At 43.4% G+C, this 14691-nt stretch overlaps 1 protein-coding gene across 1 annotated transcript; it reads left to right on the forward strand.

Annotated features, from left to right (window-relative positions):
• The first annotated feature begins 117 nt into the window (after nt 1-117).
• On the forward strand, nt 118-14315 carry LOC129834554 (ataxin-1-like). Its single transcript, XM_055899655.1, has 3 exons — nt 118-238; nt 2037-3205; nt 3721-14315. The coding sequence occupies exons 2-3, from the start codon at nt 2174-2176 to the stop codon at nt 5137-5139; spliced, it is 2451 nt and encodes an 816-aa protein (XP_055755630.1). The 5' UTR covers nt 118-238; nt 2037-2173; the 3' UTR covers nt 5140-14315.
• The last annotated feature ends 376 nt before the right edge of the window (nt 14316-14691 follow it).

The raw sequence follows: 14691 nt of genomic DNA on the forward strand, positions 1-14691 counted from the left end.
TTTTTTATTGGCCATGAAGCTCAATTTTATGAAAATTATAGGATTTATATGCCTCAAAATCATCCAGGAAATTGAATTTACTATGTGTGACGTCATCTAGGAGCGCCACTGGGTTTTCGTCTGCTGGCCTCCGAAATGGGCTCGACTAATCAGCCCTGATTTCATCCACATTTCCTTATCATATTAACTGTTCCGAAAGCGTAAGGCAGTCGAGGCATATCCACAATGACATTTGGAGGTAAGTGCACGAGAAGACAGGAAGTTGTGGCGTTTGGAGATACTATATTTGACCGATAATAACATGATAAATGGCTATTCTGCTAGCTAGCCATTACTAGTGTTCGCTGATGTCCAGCCATACATTCTGACGTTGCCTGGCCTTCTCACTTCACTATTATTTTCATCCCACGAAAGTTAACTTTTTTAACTAAGCCAACAACAGTATGTAATTGTCATCTAATTATTTGATCATGTTTTGTAGCCAGTATTAGTATTCTCACTCTTGTTTGAATGACATGAGGAAACACCCAACTAGATTGCTATTTTTGACTCCCATCCCAACTCAAATTTCAGTTTTAGCCAGAGAACTAGCAAGAGAGCTTAATCAATTTGATATCAGATGTGGAAATGTTTCTAAGATATAGTGCAGTTTGTCCAATGTTCTACGTTTAGAATAACAAAAACATGATCTATGCCTAGAGAGCATGGCTCCTATTCAAAGAAGATGAAAACAGCATCTTTCACCAAGTAGGCCTACTGTAGCGAATAACGCACATTTCTTTATGGACATGCCAAAAATAGGCTATATTCTTAGGAAATGTTAGCACTATATTTATGAAAATATCAAGCACCCTGCTGTCTTTTGCTCCTCTGCACGTAGAAAGTGAGGCATGTGATGTGAATGGGTAATTTAAGACGTTTATATAAGCTTTTATAAAGAATGGGAGGATATGTGTGGGTGGAAGAGGGTTTGTTGTGTAGGTGTTTGTGCATGCCTGGGTGTTTTAACAGTGTCAAATCTGTCTTCACCCTTACCCTTCCCTCCCTTGGCTTCCCACTAATAATCCAATTGACTGTGGAGAAAATACACAGCAGTGTCATGGGACGAGGCAATATAATTAGGCAAGCTGAAAAAAAGGGTTCTGAATAATCTGGAAGCATTTCTGGTTGCAGCAGCTGAGGTGTAGAGAAGTCTCTCCATTACTCTTTTACTCACTCTCCCTATCTCTCGTGTGCTGTGATTCACTATGCCATACAGTTCAGCAAGTAACAACTTGTTGCCATGGGGAGAAAGCAATATTGCACAGACCATAAAATGAGCTGAAGTGTGTGCCTAATCTTTATGGTACTGTTGGTTTTCTAACCTCCTGTCATCACACGGCGGCCTAATTATTCAAGGAAATAATATCCAGAGTTAAAAGCTGCAATATGTAACTTTTTTGGGCGACCTGACCATATTCACATAGAAGTGTGATATAGATTTGTCATTCTCATTGAAAGCAAGTCTAAGAAGCGGTAGATGTGTTCTATGTGCGCTATTTCTAGTCAAATCAAATTTTATTGGTCACACATACATGGTTAGCAGATGTTATTGCAAGTATAGAGAAATGCTTGTAGTGCTTATTCGTCCCTAAAGTTTTGTTTTTGCATCTTTTACTTTTGGTTATAAAAACTATACTTCAAAGCGGTTAGAAGATATAGTGATTCTCTAAACTATACTTGCTTGTTATGTCACCAAACGGAAATCAGGTGAACTATTATAATTTTAGCAACCAGGAAGTGGCGGCGCAATTTCTGCATGGTGCATCTTTAACTGAAATTCAGTTTCTTTGGTTTGTTTGTGTCCATCATTTTGTGGATCTCCTGTGCCTAGGTCTGGAAACACAAGTTTCCTTTCGTCTACAATCTCTCTCAAACATCTTGGCACTCTAAGCCTGGCTTGTGACGTGGGTCCAGTATGTATCGATGTAGTATGTTAAGGTGAATCCTTGGGGTCGTCTTACGGCTGGTCACACAGTCTTTCTCTGTGTTTCAAGGTGAGGCGGTGGACGAGGTCAGCTTCAGGTTCTCAGAGCTGGTTCCTGTGGTGCTAACTGCCTGGCCAACAGGCTCCACTCCCCGTGCTGCACAATAAAGAGCCTTTCACGCCCAGACAAGACTACACTGCACCGCCATGAAGCCAGGTCACGAGCGCAATCAGGAGTGCCTGCCTCCCAAGAAGAGGGATCTCAATAACAGCACCAGTAGTAGTAGTGCGGGAGGAGGGGCAGGCAGTGGGGTGGGGGGAGGAGGTGGTGGGGGAGGGGGGGAGGAAGTGTCCTCCACTCAGAGCTCAGGGGTCGGTAGTGACACTCAGGGAGGAGGCACAGCAGAAGAGTGGCTGCGTGCACAGCATGGTCTACACTATGGAGTAGAGAGTGCTGAGGGCCTCCAAGGGCTGCCCGTTGACCAGTACAGCATGCTCTATAGGGTGGCTCTCCCCTCTGTCTCCTACTCCCAGACCAGTCTACACCCAGTGTTAAGCCATATCTCTCCAGCTTACACTGTCCCCTCATCTCTCCTACAGCATCATCCAGGGATCTCCTATCCCCCTCTAGGCTATGCCCAGATCCCCCACTCCTCTTTCCAGTTTGTCTCCCCATACGGTGCAGTCCCTTATGCAGTTCCCCCTGGCTTTGTCCCCAGCTCCCTGATCTCTCCCTCGGGCACCCTCTCCCAGCCCCACCTGGTCCCCTACCAGTCAGTCATCCAGGAGGGGGTGGTCTCCCCTCCTACCCAGGCCCATGTATCTGCCCATGCCTTTGCAAAAATGGGGTCGTCTGGAGGTGTCCCGCTGATGCTGACCTCGGAGCAGGCTGCCCAGCACCAGCAGCACCTGGGCGCGCTGCCCGCCGCAGAGCTCAGTCCTCGGGGAGTGCCAGTCTTTTACCACTCTCAGGGCACCAGGGCTGCGCCTGCCCCCTGGGACCCCTACAGCGGGGAGCAGGAGACAGACAGGGATAGAGAGTTGAATGGAGGGGAGAGGGAGCAGGCAGCCAGGGAGATGCTCCAGGACTCAGTCTACATTGCCAGAAATGCACGGCTGCTGCAGGCAGCATCCGCCTCTGTAGCACTGGAGCACGCACAGGACAGAAGCCTGAAGAGCCGCAGGCTGGACGAGAGGGCTTCGCCTGGGCAGCGCAGCACCCCAGACACTGACCTGGAGGTAAGACTTGGAAGTTTTGTTGTAATTACTTACACGCATGTATTTACTTATTTTAAGTTATTTTAAATCTACTCCATAAGGCAAATAAATGTTTTATTTTAAATTTTCGAATAAGGAGAGTTTTGATTTGATTATGAATTGTCCAAAATTCTGACTTTATTTAGTGCACTTGACTTTTTATAGTGTCTGCTGTGACACAATATCCATGTTCCCCTCCACTTCCTTCCTTTATTACTTTGTTGAGTGTGTGCTGATCATTGGGCAACCAGTCACATCCACACACTGCCTGCTGCTTCTAGGAAAGACAAAAAATTCTCTGGTTTGTGGTCTCGACTAGAGTTAATAGGAAACCACTGCTTTCTGAGGCTTAATAATGGTGGTTGAGAGGAGGTACAGGAGGACAAAACTTCAGTCTTTTTTCCTTTTTCTCAGACACAACAATTTATTACATTTAAAGATAAAAAGGTTGATTAATTGAAATGTGTTAATAAGATTTATCTTTTGTCATCCTCAAGGTTCAGCAGGTCGTTGGTCGCCTAGCCTCTCCTGTCCAAGGTGTGAGTGGAGGGCGCAAAGAGGTGTCCTTTGGTCCCCTGAACCTATCCCAGGGCTCTCAGAGAGGCAGAGAGGCTCATGGGGAGGCAGGTGAGAGTGCTGGCCGGACAGCGTACGCGATCCACCCTGCGGTGTATGGAGACCCCCGAATGACGGCCCATCAACAGCAGGCAGGGCAGCCAGGCCACGCGGTCATCTTGGCCAATGGACAGACAGTCCTGGTCCCCTTAGACTATCCCCACCTCCCCCACCAACATCAACAGCCACCCCAGCACTACCCCAGCCAGACCAATGATGACACCTCTGCTGTCACCATGGCCTCCCCCACCCCCTACTCTAAAGCCTCTGAGTCTCCAGCCAGAGTGGGCCTCCCAGACAGGGCTGTGGTGGATCTGGCCGCCGTGGAGCAGCACCCCCAGCAGCCTTTTTCTGTCCCAGTCACGGCAGCCCTCACGCAGGCCCTGGTGCCCACCCCTGCCGCCTCCAATCCCTCCCATTTCATGAAGGGGGCCATCATCCAGCTAGCCACGGGGGAGCTGAAGCGCGTGGAGGACCTGCAGACTCAGGATTTTGTGCGGAGTGCTGAGGTGAGTGGGGGGCTGAAGATCGACTCCAGCATGGTGGTGGACATCAGGACCAGCCAGCAGAGACCCGGCCTGGTGGCGCTGCACTTCACAGTTGGCGAGCAGCAGAGCAAGGTGACCATCGACGTGCCCCCGGAGCACCCCTTCTTTGTGTTTGGCCAGGGCTGGTCCTCCTGCAGCCCAGAGCGCACGGCCCAGCTCTATGGCCTGGCATGCCACCACCTGCAGGTAGGAGACGTGTGTGTGTCCATCACTCTGCAGCAGCCGCCCCAGCAACAGAAACAGCCCCTGCAGCAGCAACAACAGCAGCAACAACAGCAGCAGCAGCAGCAGCAGCAGACCCAAGCCAGGACTTCCACCAAAGCCAACTCCACATCAGGGGCCATCGGCCAGCCCATGGGGCCCCCTGCCCCCCAGCAGCCCAGGCCACAGCCTCACTTCAGGATGGAACGCATCCACAGAGAGAGGGAGAGGGGGGATAAAGAGGAGCCCATGCAACTAGGGGGTGTTGGGCAGAGTGAGATGCCCACCAGACCAAATAGGACTTCAGCAGAGCACACTAGGAGCCAGAGCAGTTACTATTTGCACACGGAGGGTTCTGCTCGTCCAGGGGCGGGGGTGGGAGTGGTGTCGACAGTGTCGAGCGCGTCTCAGAGGCGCTGGTCCTCCCCCGGCCTTCAGAGATACATGAAGGTAGAGGAAGGGGCGCACCCTCAGCTGGGCTCCTCTCGACCCTCCTTCATCCCACAGGAGGTCAAACTGTCCATTGAGGGGCGCTCTAACGCTGGGAAGTAGCACCAACCACAGCACAGAAGAGACTGTCAGAGGAGTGTGAACATCAGAAAGGGGGAAAGGGGGAGTGGGAATGTAGCCTCAGAATGTTTGATATTTTGCACACCTAATAAGATTACAAGCTCTTTGTTTTCAGTGGAACTACCTGGTCTTGTGGCTGGTCAGGTCCGCTCTATTTGTCAGTCAGTCAGGACAGCTCCTGGTCCAGTGATCAGGAGATTGGGTCTCTGCTCTCCCAGGCTGACAGGGAGCGTATGCAGAAGCAGGGAGTGTATGTAGCTGGTGAATCACCTACCAAAGTCCTCAGACTGCATCTTCCTTCCTTCCTCCCTACCGCCCTACCAACCCCTCAGAACCATCCTTATCGCAGGTGAACCAACCCTCAGAACCATCCTTATCACAGGTGATCGCATTCACTGGACTTTCTCTCTTCTTTGACCAAACCATCTCTCGAAACCCAATACTGGGGAGAATATATAGCCCATGTCTGGTAGACAGACACACGGTCTGACAGTGACAAGAACATAGCTATCCTATTATGCTCTGTCTCTCCCCACATTTCTATTTTGGTCTGTTACCTTCAAAAGCGTTCTCCAAAAAAGAAGAAAAGACTAAAGACACACCTGCGGTGCTGAATTGCTGGTATCGGCACATAGATGCTTTTCCCTCTAATGATGTTGGTTCTCTTGATGCAGACTCTTGATGTGTGTCATCGTCACTTAGTGTGCTTCTCTAGTAGGAGCAGAGGACTTCTACTAAGGCACAGACACTTTCCCTCATCTCCCTGCCTCTCCTCGTAGGGCCCAGTCTGAGAGGGTCTGAGAGGAGGGCAGGCAGCCTTAGAGGTCTTTCAATCAGCTCCTTCAATCAACCAATCAGAACCTAGGAAACCGCTCACTCCTTTCGTAAGGCACCAACCACGCTTCCCCGTTTTTCATTTTACACCCCAACCCCACTTTGTGCCACGGTTACATGTCAGTTTTCCTTTCGAAAGAAACCAAAAGAGATCATGCATTCCAGCATCATAGTGATTATCAGAGTGACCACAAGACAACACTCATCTTCCCGAATGGAGCCCTTCCTGCCTGCTATACCTCTCAGCATTCCTCTGGCTTGTGACTGTTTACTGTATTGTATTAGTAGGCACCACTACTGGAGGCACGGGCTGGTCTCCACCAATGTCACCTGTGGGAATGATGCCTGTATGCAGCAGTACTGGCTGCAGGCAACTGGCCTGCTCAGGCTGCAGCCCGTCATGGACGGTGAGGGCCAGAGAGTGAAACCTCCCCATAGAGCAATGTTGGCCCTCTCAGTGCAGCAGCCCCTGGGCCTATGAGGGGGAACCCTGTGTGTGTTGGAGGGGATGAAGTTGGACCTGCTTCATACCTTTTTCACACTATTGTCCCAACACAAACTGGGGGGATCTTTTGGCTTGCTTTCCAGTGAATATAATTGGTTTAAGGTTAGCCTGCCATTTTCCAGCCTGGTTTAGGTTGTTCATAGCTAGCTAACTATGTGCCTCTGCTCGTTTAAAAGCAGGATGGCACTAGATATGTTATCTGGCCAGGTCAGCTTACACGACGGTGTGAAATGGGTATATGAGTCTAGTCAATCCTTGCTCAGTTACCAAAATCAAAGCAATAGTTGCTTTTCTGTTTATTTGGGGTTTTCTGTGTATTTTGTTATTGTTTTTATATAAATATACAGCTTGCGTATCAGACCTAATACTATCTTTAACCCTGACCTGAAACGTTCCTGCTTTTTGAAGGTGATGCACAATTTGTCTCTGAAATGTTTTGATCTTTGTATGGTTATTACAGATTCACAATCAAAGCATGCCTTTTGAAATTATTTTTATTTAAAAAACCAGGCATTTCTTCTGGAGAGAATAGTCTCCTTTTTGATGGACTGAAGGTTCGGGCTCTGATCATCACTGATAGTATTCATTATGGTTTTATATGGTTAACCTATATAGTTACTCCTATATGGTTTTATTCAAGTGCATCTCCCAGAGAGGCTTGACTCCAAATCAATGGTGAGCATCTTAACTGTCCTCTGTTTTGTCCTCTCCATTGTCTTTTAATCTACTTGTGTACATGTAGAATTGTTTTATTCTGTCCATGGCAATATTATTTCCAGTTGACCTTAATATTGTCTTGTATTGCACATAGAAAACTTCACCTGTTGATTCACACTGACCTTGTAATGGGAATTACAAATAGTTTATTTTTTTTATGAAGGGATTTTTTTGTTTGTAGCTATTACATTTTTTGAAGTGTTCTTAACTTAAGGTAGTTTTGGCAATAGAGAAACTGACTTGCATGGTTGACACTGTTTACAAATTAGCCAAGAAAAAATGCTGCAGTTTCCTTTTTCGGACACAGATTTTAGTCACAAACTTCAAGTGGATAAAATCAAGATGAAGTGCAATTAGAGCAGATGTAAAAATCACCCAGACATTTAGTTTGATATGTCATTCCATAAAGCAGCCAGACATTTAGTTTGATATGTCATTCCATAAAGCAGCCAGACATTTAGTTTGATATGTCATTCCATAAAGCAGCCAGACATTTAGTTTGATATGTCATTCCATAAAGCAGCCAGACATTCAGTTTGATATGTCATTCCATAAAGCAGCCAGACATTTAGTTTGATATGTCATTCCATAAAGCAGCCAGACATTCAGTTTGATGTCATTCCATGAAGCAGCCAGACATTCAGTTTGATATGTCATTCCATGAAGCAGCCAGACATTCAGTTTGATATGTCATTCCATAAAGCAGCCAGACATTCAGTTTGATATGTCATTCCATAAAGCAGCCAGACATTTAGTTTGATATGTCATTCCATAAAGCAGCCAGACATTTAGTTTGATATGTCATTCCATAAAGCAGCCAGACATTCAATTTGATATGTCATTCCATAAAGCAGCCAGACATTCAGTTTGATATGTCATTCCATAAAGCAGCCAGACATTCAGTTTGATATGTCATTCCATAAAGCAGCCAGACATTCAGTTTGATATGTCATTCCATAAAGCAGCCAGACATTCAGTTTGATATGTCATTCCATAAAGCAGCCAGACATTTAGTTTGATATGTCATTCCATAAAGCAGCCAGACATTCAGTTTGATATGTCATTCCATAAAGCAGCCAGACATTCAGTTTGATATGTCATTCCATAAAGCAGCCAGACATTTAGTTTGATATGTCATTCCATAAAGCAGCCAGACATTTAGTTTGATATGTCATTCCATAAAGCAGCCAGACATTTAGTTTGATATGTCATTCCATAAAGCAGCCAGACATTTAGTTTGATATGTCATTCCATAAAGCAGCCAGACATTCAGTTTGATATGTCATTCCATAAAGCAGCCAGACATTTAGTTTGATATGTCATTCCATAAAGCAGCCAGACATTCAGTTTGATGTCATTCCATGAAGCAGCCAGACATTCAGTTTGATATGTCATTCCATGAAGCAGCCAGACATTCAGTTTGATATGTCATTCCATAAAGCAGCCAGACATTCAGTTTGATATGTCATTCCATAAAGCAGCCAGACATTTAGTTTGATATGTCATTCCATAAAGCAGCCAGACATTTAGTTTGATATGTCATTCCATAAAGCAGCCAGACATTCAATTTGATATGTCATTCCATAAAGCAGCCAGACATTCAGTTTGATATGTCATTCCATAAAGCAGCCAGACATTCAGTTTGATATGTCATTCCATAAAGCAGCCAGACATTCAGTTTGATATGTCATTCCATAAAGCAGCCAGACATTCAGTTTGATATGTCATTCCATAAAGCAGCCAGACATTTAGTTTGATATGTCATTCCATAAAGCAGCCAGACATTCAGTTTGATATGTCATTCCATAAAGCAGCCAGACATTCAGTTTGATATGTCATTCCATAAAGCAGCCAGACATTTAGTTTGATATGTCATTCCATAAAGCAGCCAGACATTTAGTTTGATATGTCATTCCATAAAGCAGCCAGACATTCAGTTTGATATGTCATTCCATAAAGCAGCCAGACATTTAGTTTGATATGTCATTCCATGAAGCAGCCAGACATTTAGTTTGATATGTCATTCCGTAAAGCAGCCAGACATTTAGTTTGATATGTCATTCCGTAAAGCAGCCAGACATTTAGTTTGATATGTCATTCCGTAAAGCAGCCAGACATTTAGTTTGATATGTCATTCCGTAAAGCAGCCAGACATTTAGTTTGATATGTCATTCCGTAAAGCAGCCAGACATTTAGTTTGATATGTCATTCCGTAAAGCAGCCAGACATTTAGTTTGATATGTCATTCCGTAAAGCAGCCAGACATTTAGTTTGATATGTCATTCCGTAAAGCAGCCAGACATTTAGTTTGATATGTCATTCCGTAAAGCAGCCAGACATTCAGTTTGATATGTCATTCCGTAAAGCAGCCAGACATTCAGTTTGATATGTCATTCCGTAAAGCAGCCAGACATTCAGTTTGATATGTCATTCCGTAAAGCAGCCAGACATTCAGTTTGATATGTCATTCCGTAAAGCAGCCAGACATTTAGTTTGATATGTCATTCCGTAAAGCAGCCAGACATTTAGTTTGATATGTCATTCCGTAAAGCAGCCAGACATTTAGTTTGATATGTCATTCCGTAAAGCAGCCAGACATTTAGTTTGATATGTCATTCCGTAAAGCAGCCAGACATTTAGTTTGATATGTCATTCCGTAAAGCAGCCAGACATTTAGTTTGATATGTCATTCCGTAAAGCAGCCAGACATTCAGTTTGATATGTCATTCCGTAAAGCAGCCAGACATTTAGTTTGATATGTCATTCCGTAAAGCAGCCAGACATTTAGTTTGATATGTCATTCCGTAAAGCAGCCAGACATTCAGTTTGATATGTCATTCCATAAAGCAGCCAGACATTCAGTTTGATATGTCATTCCATAAAGGAGCCAGACATTCAGTTTGTCATTCCATAAAGCAGCCAGACATTCAGTTTGATATGTCATTCCATAAAGCAGCCAGACATTTAGTTTGATATGTCATTCCATAAAGCAGCCAGACATTTAGTTTGATATGTCATTCCATAAAGCAGCCAGACATTCAGTTTGATATGTCATTCCATAAAGCAGCCAGACATTTAGTTTGATATGTCATTCCATAAAGCAGCCAGACATTTAGTTTGATATGTCATTCCATAAAGCAGCCAGACATTTAGTTTGATATGTCATTCCATAAAGCAGCCAGACATTTAGTTTGATATGTCATTCCATAAAGCAGCCAGACATTCAGTTTGATATGTCATTCCATAAAGCAGCCAGACATTCAGTTTGATATGTCATTCCATAAAGCAGCCAGACATTTAGTTTGATATGTCATTCCATAAAGCAGCCAGACATTTAGTTTATGTCATTCCATAAAGCAGCCAGACATTTAGTTTATGTCATTCCATAAAGCAGCCAGACATTTAGTTTGATATGTCATTCCATAAAGCAGCCAGACATTCAGTTTGATATGTCATTCCATAAAGCAGCCAGACATTCAGTTTGATATGTCATTCCATAAAGCAGCCAGACATTCAGTTTGTCATTCCATAAAGCAGCCAGACATTCAGTTTGATATGTCATTCCATAAAGCAGCCAGACATTTAGTTTGATATGTCATTCCATAAAGCAGCCAGACATTTAGTTTGATATGTCATTCCATAAAGCAGCCAGACATTCAGTTTGATATGTCATTCCATAAAGCAGCCAGACATTTAGTTTGATATGTCATTCCATAAAGCAGCCAGACATTCCCATTAGCTTATGGTAATTCCAGTTTTCTTTTTTCTTCTAAAATGTCTTCACTGTTATTCCTCTTGTCAGAAAGACATTTCACCTCAGTTTTGTCTAGTTTTAATGTCTCTGGTCACTTCTGAACCGGTAGTCCTTGTCTGTAAATTATGTGTATTTGTTTTGATATCATCTGTGTCACAAGATGTGCTCCAACACAGATCCAAGCATTAATATCCCAGGCTCACTGATACTGTGTGAGAAGGTAACTGTGTGTTAGAGCATCTATCTACTGGCCTGTCTGTACCTGTATCCTGGGCTTTGAGCTCTAAGGTGAAGACTGGTGATTGTGTGTGGTGACATCCCAATGCCTTCTTACGGACTTGAGTCCCTCATCCACACTATTTATAGACGGCTGTATCAAATCTAGTTCATACACCCCTTCCAACCCCACCACCTTACTGCCTCCAGAACATTTCTGTTGAGTGGAGCCCCCAAGGACTCACGGTTCACTGAGGATAAAACCTCAGACAGTCTTTGACAACAAGCCATGAGAGAATGTTCCTGATGGAGAGGGGCGGTCCGTTAGGCCTGATCAAGGCAGAGTCACATGCCATTTGATACCGTCATAACAAACAATCTGTAATTTTGTTGAAATATAAATGTTTTCAAATACGATAGTGATCAAATTCCATACAGAGATGAGCTGGAGGATTTTCCGTAGACATTTAGCCATAAACCGCTCAATACTTAATTTATTTTTTACAGTAATTTACGTTTATAATTTTTTTTAATGCTATAAGCAATACAGTTAAACAGAATACCTGAAAATATGTCATGTAGTATAAGGATGTGCTATGCAGTAAACTCTGAAGTATTCTGCTCTTCAGTGACCAAGTGTACCTACTACGGGGTAGGACAGGTTTGTAATGTATATAAGAAGGTGGCTGATGCAGTCATTGTACACTGATCTCTCTGAGTACTATTGCTTATCAGTGCCCACCCTTGGGTGTCTGAATATAGTGGATTTATTTTGTTTTTGTTTGGTAGTTTTTGTTCAGACCCTTAGTTGTCACTAACCTAAGTTCAGCACAGTGTTTTGTTCCAGTCAGCTCAGCCTATGACCGCCACCTTCCGCTGCCAGGCAGTACGGGCCAAATCATGACCAGAGATGGGTATGCATGTGTAACTCCAATTTTTATGTAAATCTGTCGTTGACGTCTATGGATTTGTGCTGAAATTCAAATGATGTGCATGGATATCCAGTTAGATTTTGGCCTTATGATCTCTCTTGGTCAAGTGTGTATGTGTTGTGAATGGGTTGCATCTCATGTCCCACCTCCCTGGGGGCTCTTCCAGAAAGCAGGATCAATGAGTTAGCCAGCTAACGGTCCCCCAAAAAACAGGAAGAACTGCATTTTTTAATAGAAATATGAACTTTAACATTTGTAATGGTATAATTGACTTGGCAACCAACAATCCATATTCAGGTTGTTTTCTAAATAACAATTGAGATTTATTTGGCTGCTTATCAAAGTTACCTGGCTAAGGTAATGATCCTGCTTGCTGGAACACCCCACTGCTCATCACTCTTTCCTCCAGATATTCTTACTGCAGTAAAATATCATTAACAGAACTCCTCACATGCACAAACAGCACTTCTGTGTCTTACCACCTCCTCTCCTCCCTTTGCCATGCCACACAACATGTGTATCAAACTCAGTATTGTGGTCTGGGACAACCATTCTAGGTGCAAGCAGTGCCTCCTGTTTCTTTACCTCTTCCTCTCTGTCTTGAACACAGTATGAGGTAGTGGCTGTATGACCACTCTGACTCTCAGCAGACAGTCAAGTGGACAGGCACATTAGCAGCACGCCCTCTGTTACACTCAGACTAGCATCGTTCTCAGACTTCTCCTCTGAGCGTGAAAGTGCTGCTTCAGCAGTTTTCTAGGTTCTTCTCTTGACTCTAACCATCGTAAGAAAGGGGAAACATTTGACCTGTACGTTTTTGACCTCACTCTTATTACAATTTTAGTCAAAGAAAATTGCACTAATTTGCCATCCTTTATAGTATTATAAAATGAACGGTTAGTTAATTGAAATGTTTAATTATTAGTGCTAAACACAAAACCCAATGAAACAATCACTTGACCGTTGTGCATGTTTATAGAGATAATGTTTTGTATGGCTATTATCAAGCTTGTCAATAACGCCTTAAGATCTGCTTTGTACAATGTGTTAATGGAATGATGCTTATAAGTGACCCAGTTTCCCTCTTTTTCTGTAGCTGCAAAGGTGGATCAGTTCACTCTTGTTGTATTGACCCCCTCTTGGCACACTCCTGGTGTTTTTATTCATAAGCAGAAAGGAGATGGACTGTATCTCTGGATAGGGATCAGTTACAGTGAGGGATCATGTTAGGGTGAGTCCCTATTGCTGCTTGAAAGCTGGACCAGTAACTGACTCACTGTTGTTTTTTTACACACACACACACACACACCACCCTCTGTTGTTCATGTGAGTGGACGTTGGGAGTAGGTCCCTGAAGGTGAGGTAGTGCTCAATGTATTTTAGTTCTGGTCCTGTCTGATCTACATGGGAGAGAATGTGAGGCTTTTCAAACCAGTGACAACTTTCCTTTATTGGTAACTGTATGGTCTGTTTTTGTTTTGTGATTATGGAAAAAGGCTTTATGACCCTTGTATAAAGTAGCCCTGTTGGTCTGATCTTGTATGACTGAGGTAAATAGACTGGATGGGATGGTGTCGCCAGGCACTAGAGATGCATAATTAAATCAGGAAGATGAGAATAGTTAAAAGTTAATGGAGTGGTTGGGTATTTTCAGATTTTACATTTGTATTTTGGCACTAAAGTTACTGCTTTTTACGTGACATTTGACTAGTTTTAAAAGAAACAGCATCTTTTTTTTTAAAGTATAAAATCTGCAAAATATATGCAACGATGTATGTAATATTCAATCCTCAAATATAATCCAGGTTGTATAAACTTTTGTATAGTGAGTTTTAATATCGTATGGCCGTACCAATATGTATTGATTCTTATCAAAAGCCTTAGTTGTCTACCCAAAGTGCTCCCTTAGAATACAGTACCCTACACCTACCTGAACTTTACAAAGCATTAATAACTATATTTTGTTGCGTTTTTTATTTTTATTTGTACCCTTTTTGAATAAAATAGATTTGTACTGTATATTTGTACCGCTGTGAACAACTTAAGGCTGTTTTGTTTTTGTTTTGCTGTTTTAATTCTATGTACTTAAGGACACAAAGATATTGTATTTTTATTGTTACAGCTAACTTCTTGGAGACATTGCATTTATCATGTTTGTTAAGTAAACACAATAATATATATATATATATACTTACTATTACCCTATGTCCAGAGTTGTTTTATTTGGTCTCTTCTTTGACTGGTCCACATGGAGAGATATGTGGGTCCTGGAGCTTGTTCCAGGGTCATAAACCATCTCATCTGCAGCTTTGGTTTATCAATGATTTAATTACCACAGAGGTCAAACTTGAGTTTCAGGATCATGTCTGAATTACCCATAGAGTTGTTTAACTACAGTACAATACACCAGTGATATGTTCATTCCTCTCATTCCATGTTCCTGCTCTGTTCACACTCCAGAGTTAGCATTGGACAGCACTACTCTGTCTAGGTGTTAGAGGTTTATGACCCTGTCTGTGTCTGCCATGAATAGAGAGGCCATTGTGGCCTGGAGAGAGCCAGTCCATTTGAGTGGC

This window comes from Salvelinus fontinalis, chromosome 35 (genome assembly GCF_029448725.1).
Source record: "Salvelinus fontinalis isolate EN_2023a chromosome 35, ASM2944872v1, whole genome shotgun sequence".
NCBI lineage: Eukaryota > Metazoa > Chordata > Actinopteri > Salmoniformes > Salmonidae > Salvelinus > Salvelinus fontinalis.

What these genes read in the sequence shown, in the direction of transcription:
- LOC129834554 (XM_055899655.1), top strand. Translation starts at nt 2,174, where the DNA reads ATGAAGCCAGGTCACGAGCGCAATCAGGAGTGCCTGCCTCCCAAGAAG. An exon ending in CCCCAGACACTGACCTGGAG is followed by an intron (nt 3,206 to 3,720) that starts GTAAGACTTGGA and finishes GTCATCCTCAAG; the next exon opens with GTTCAGCAGGTCGTTGGTCG.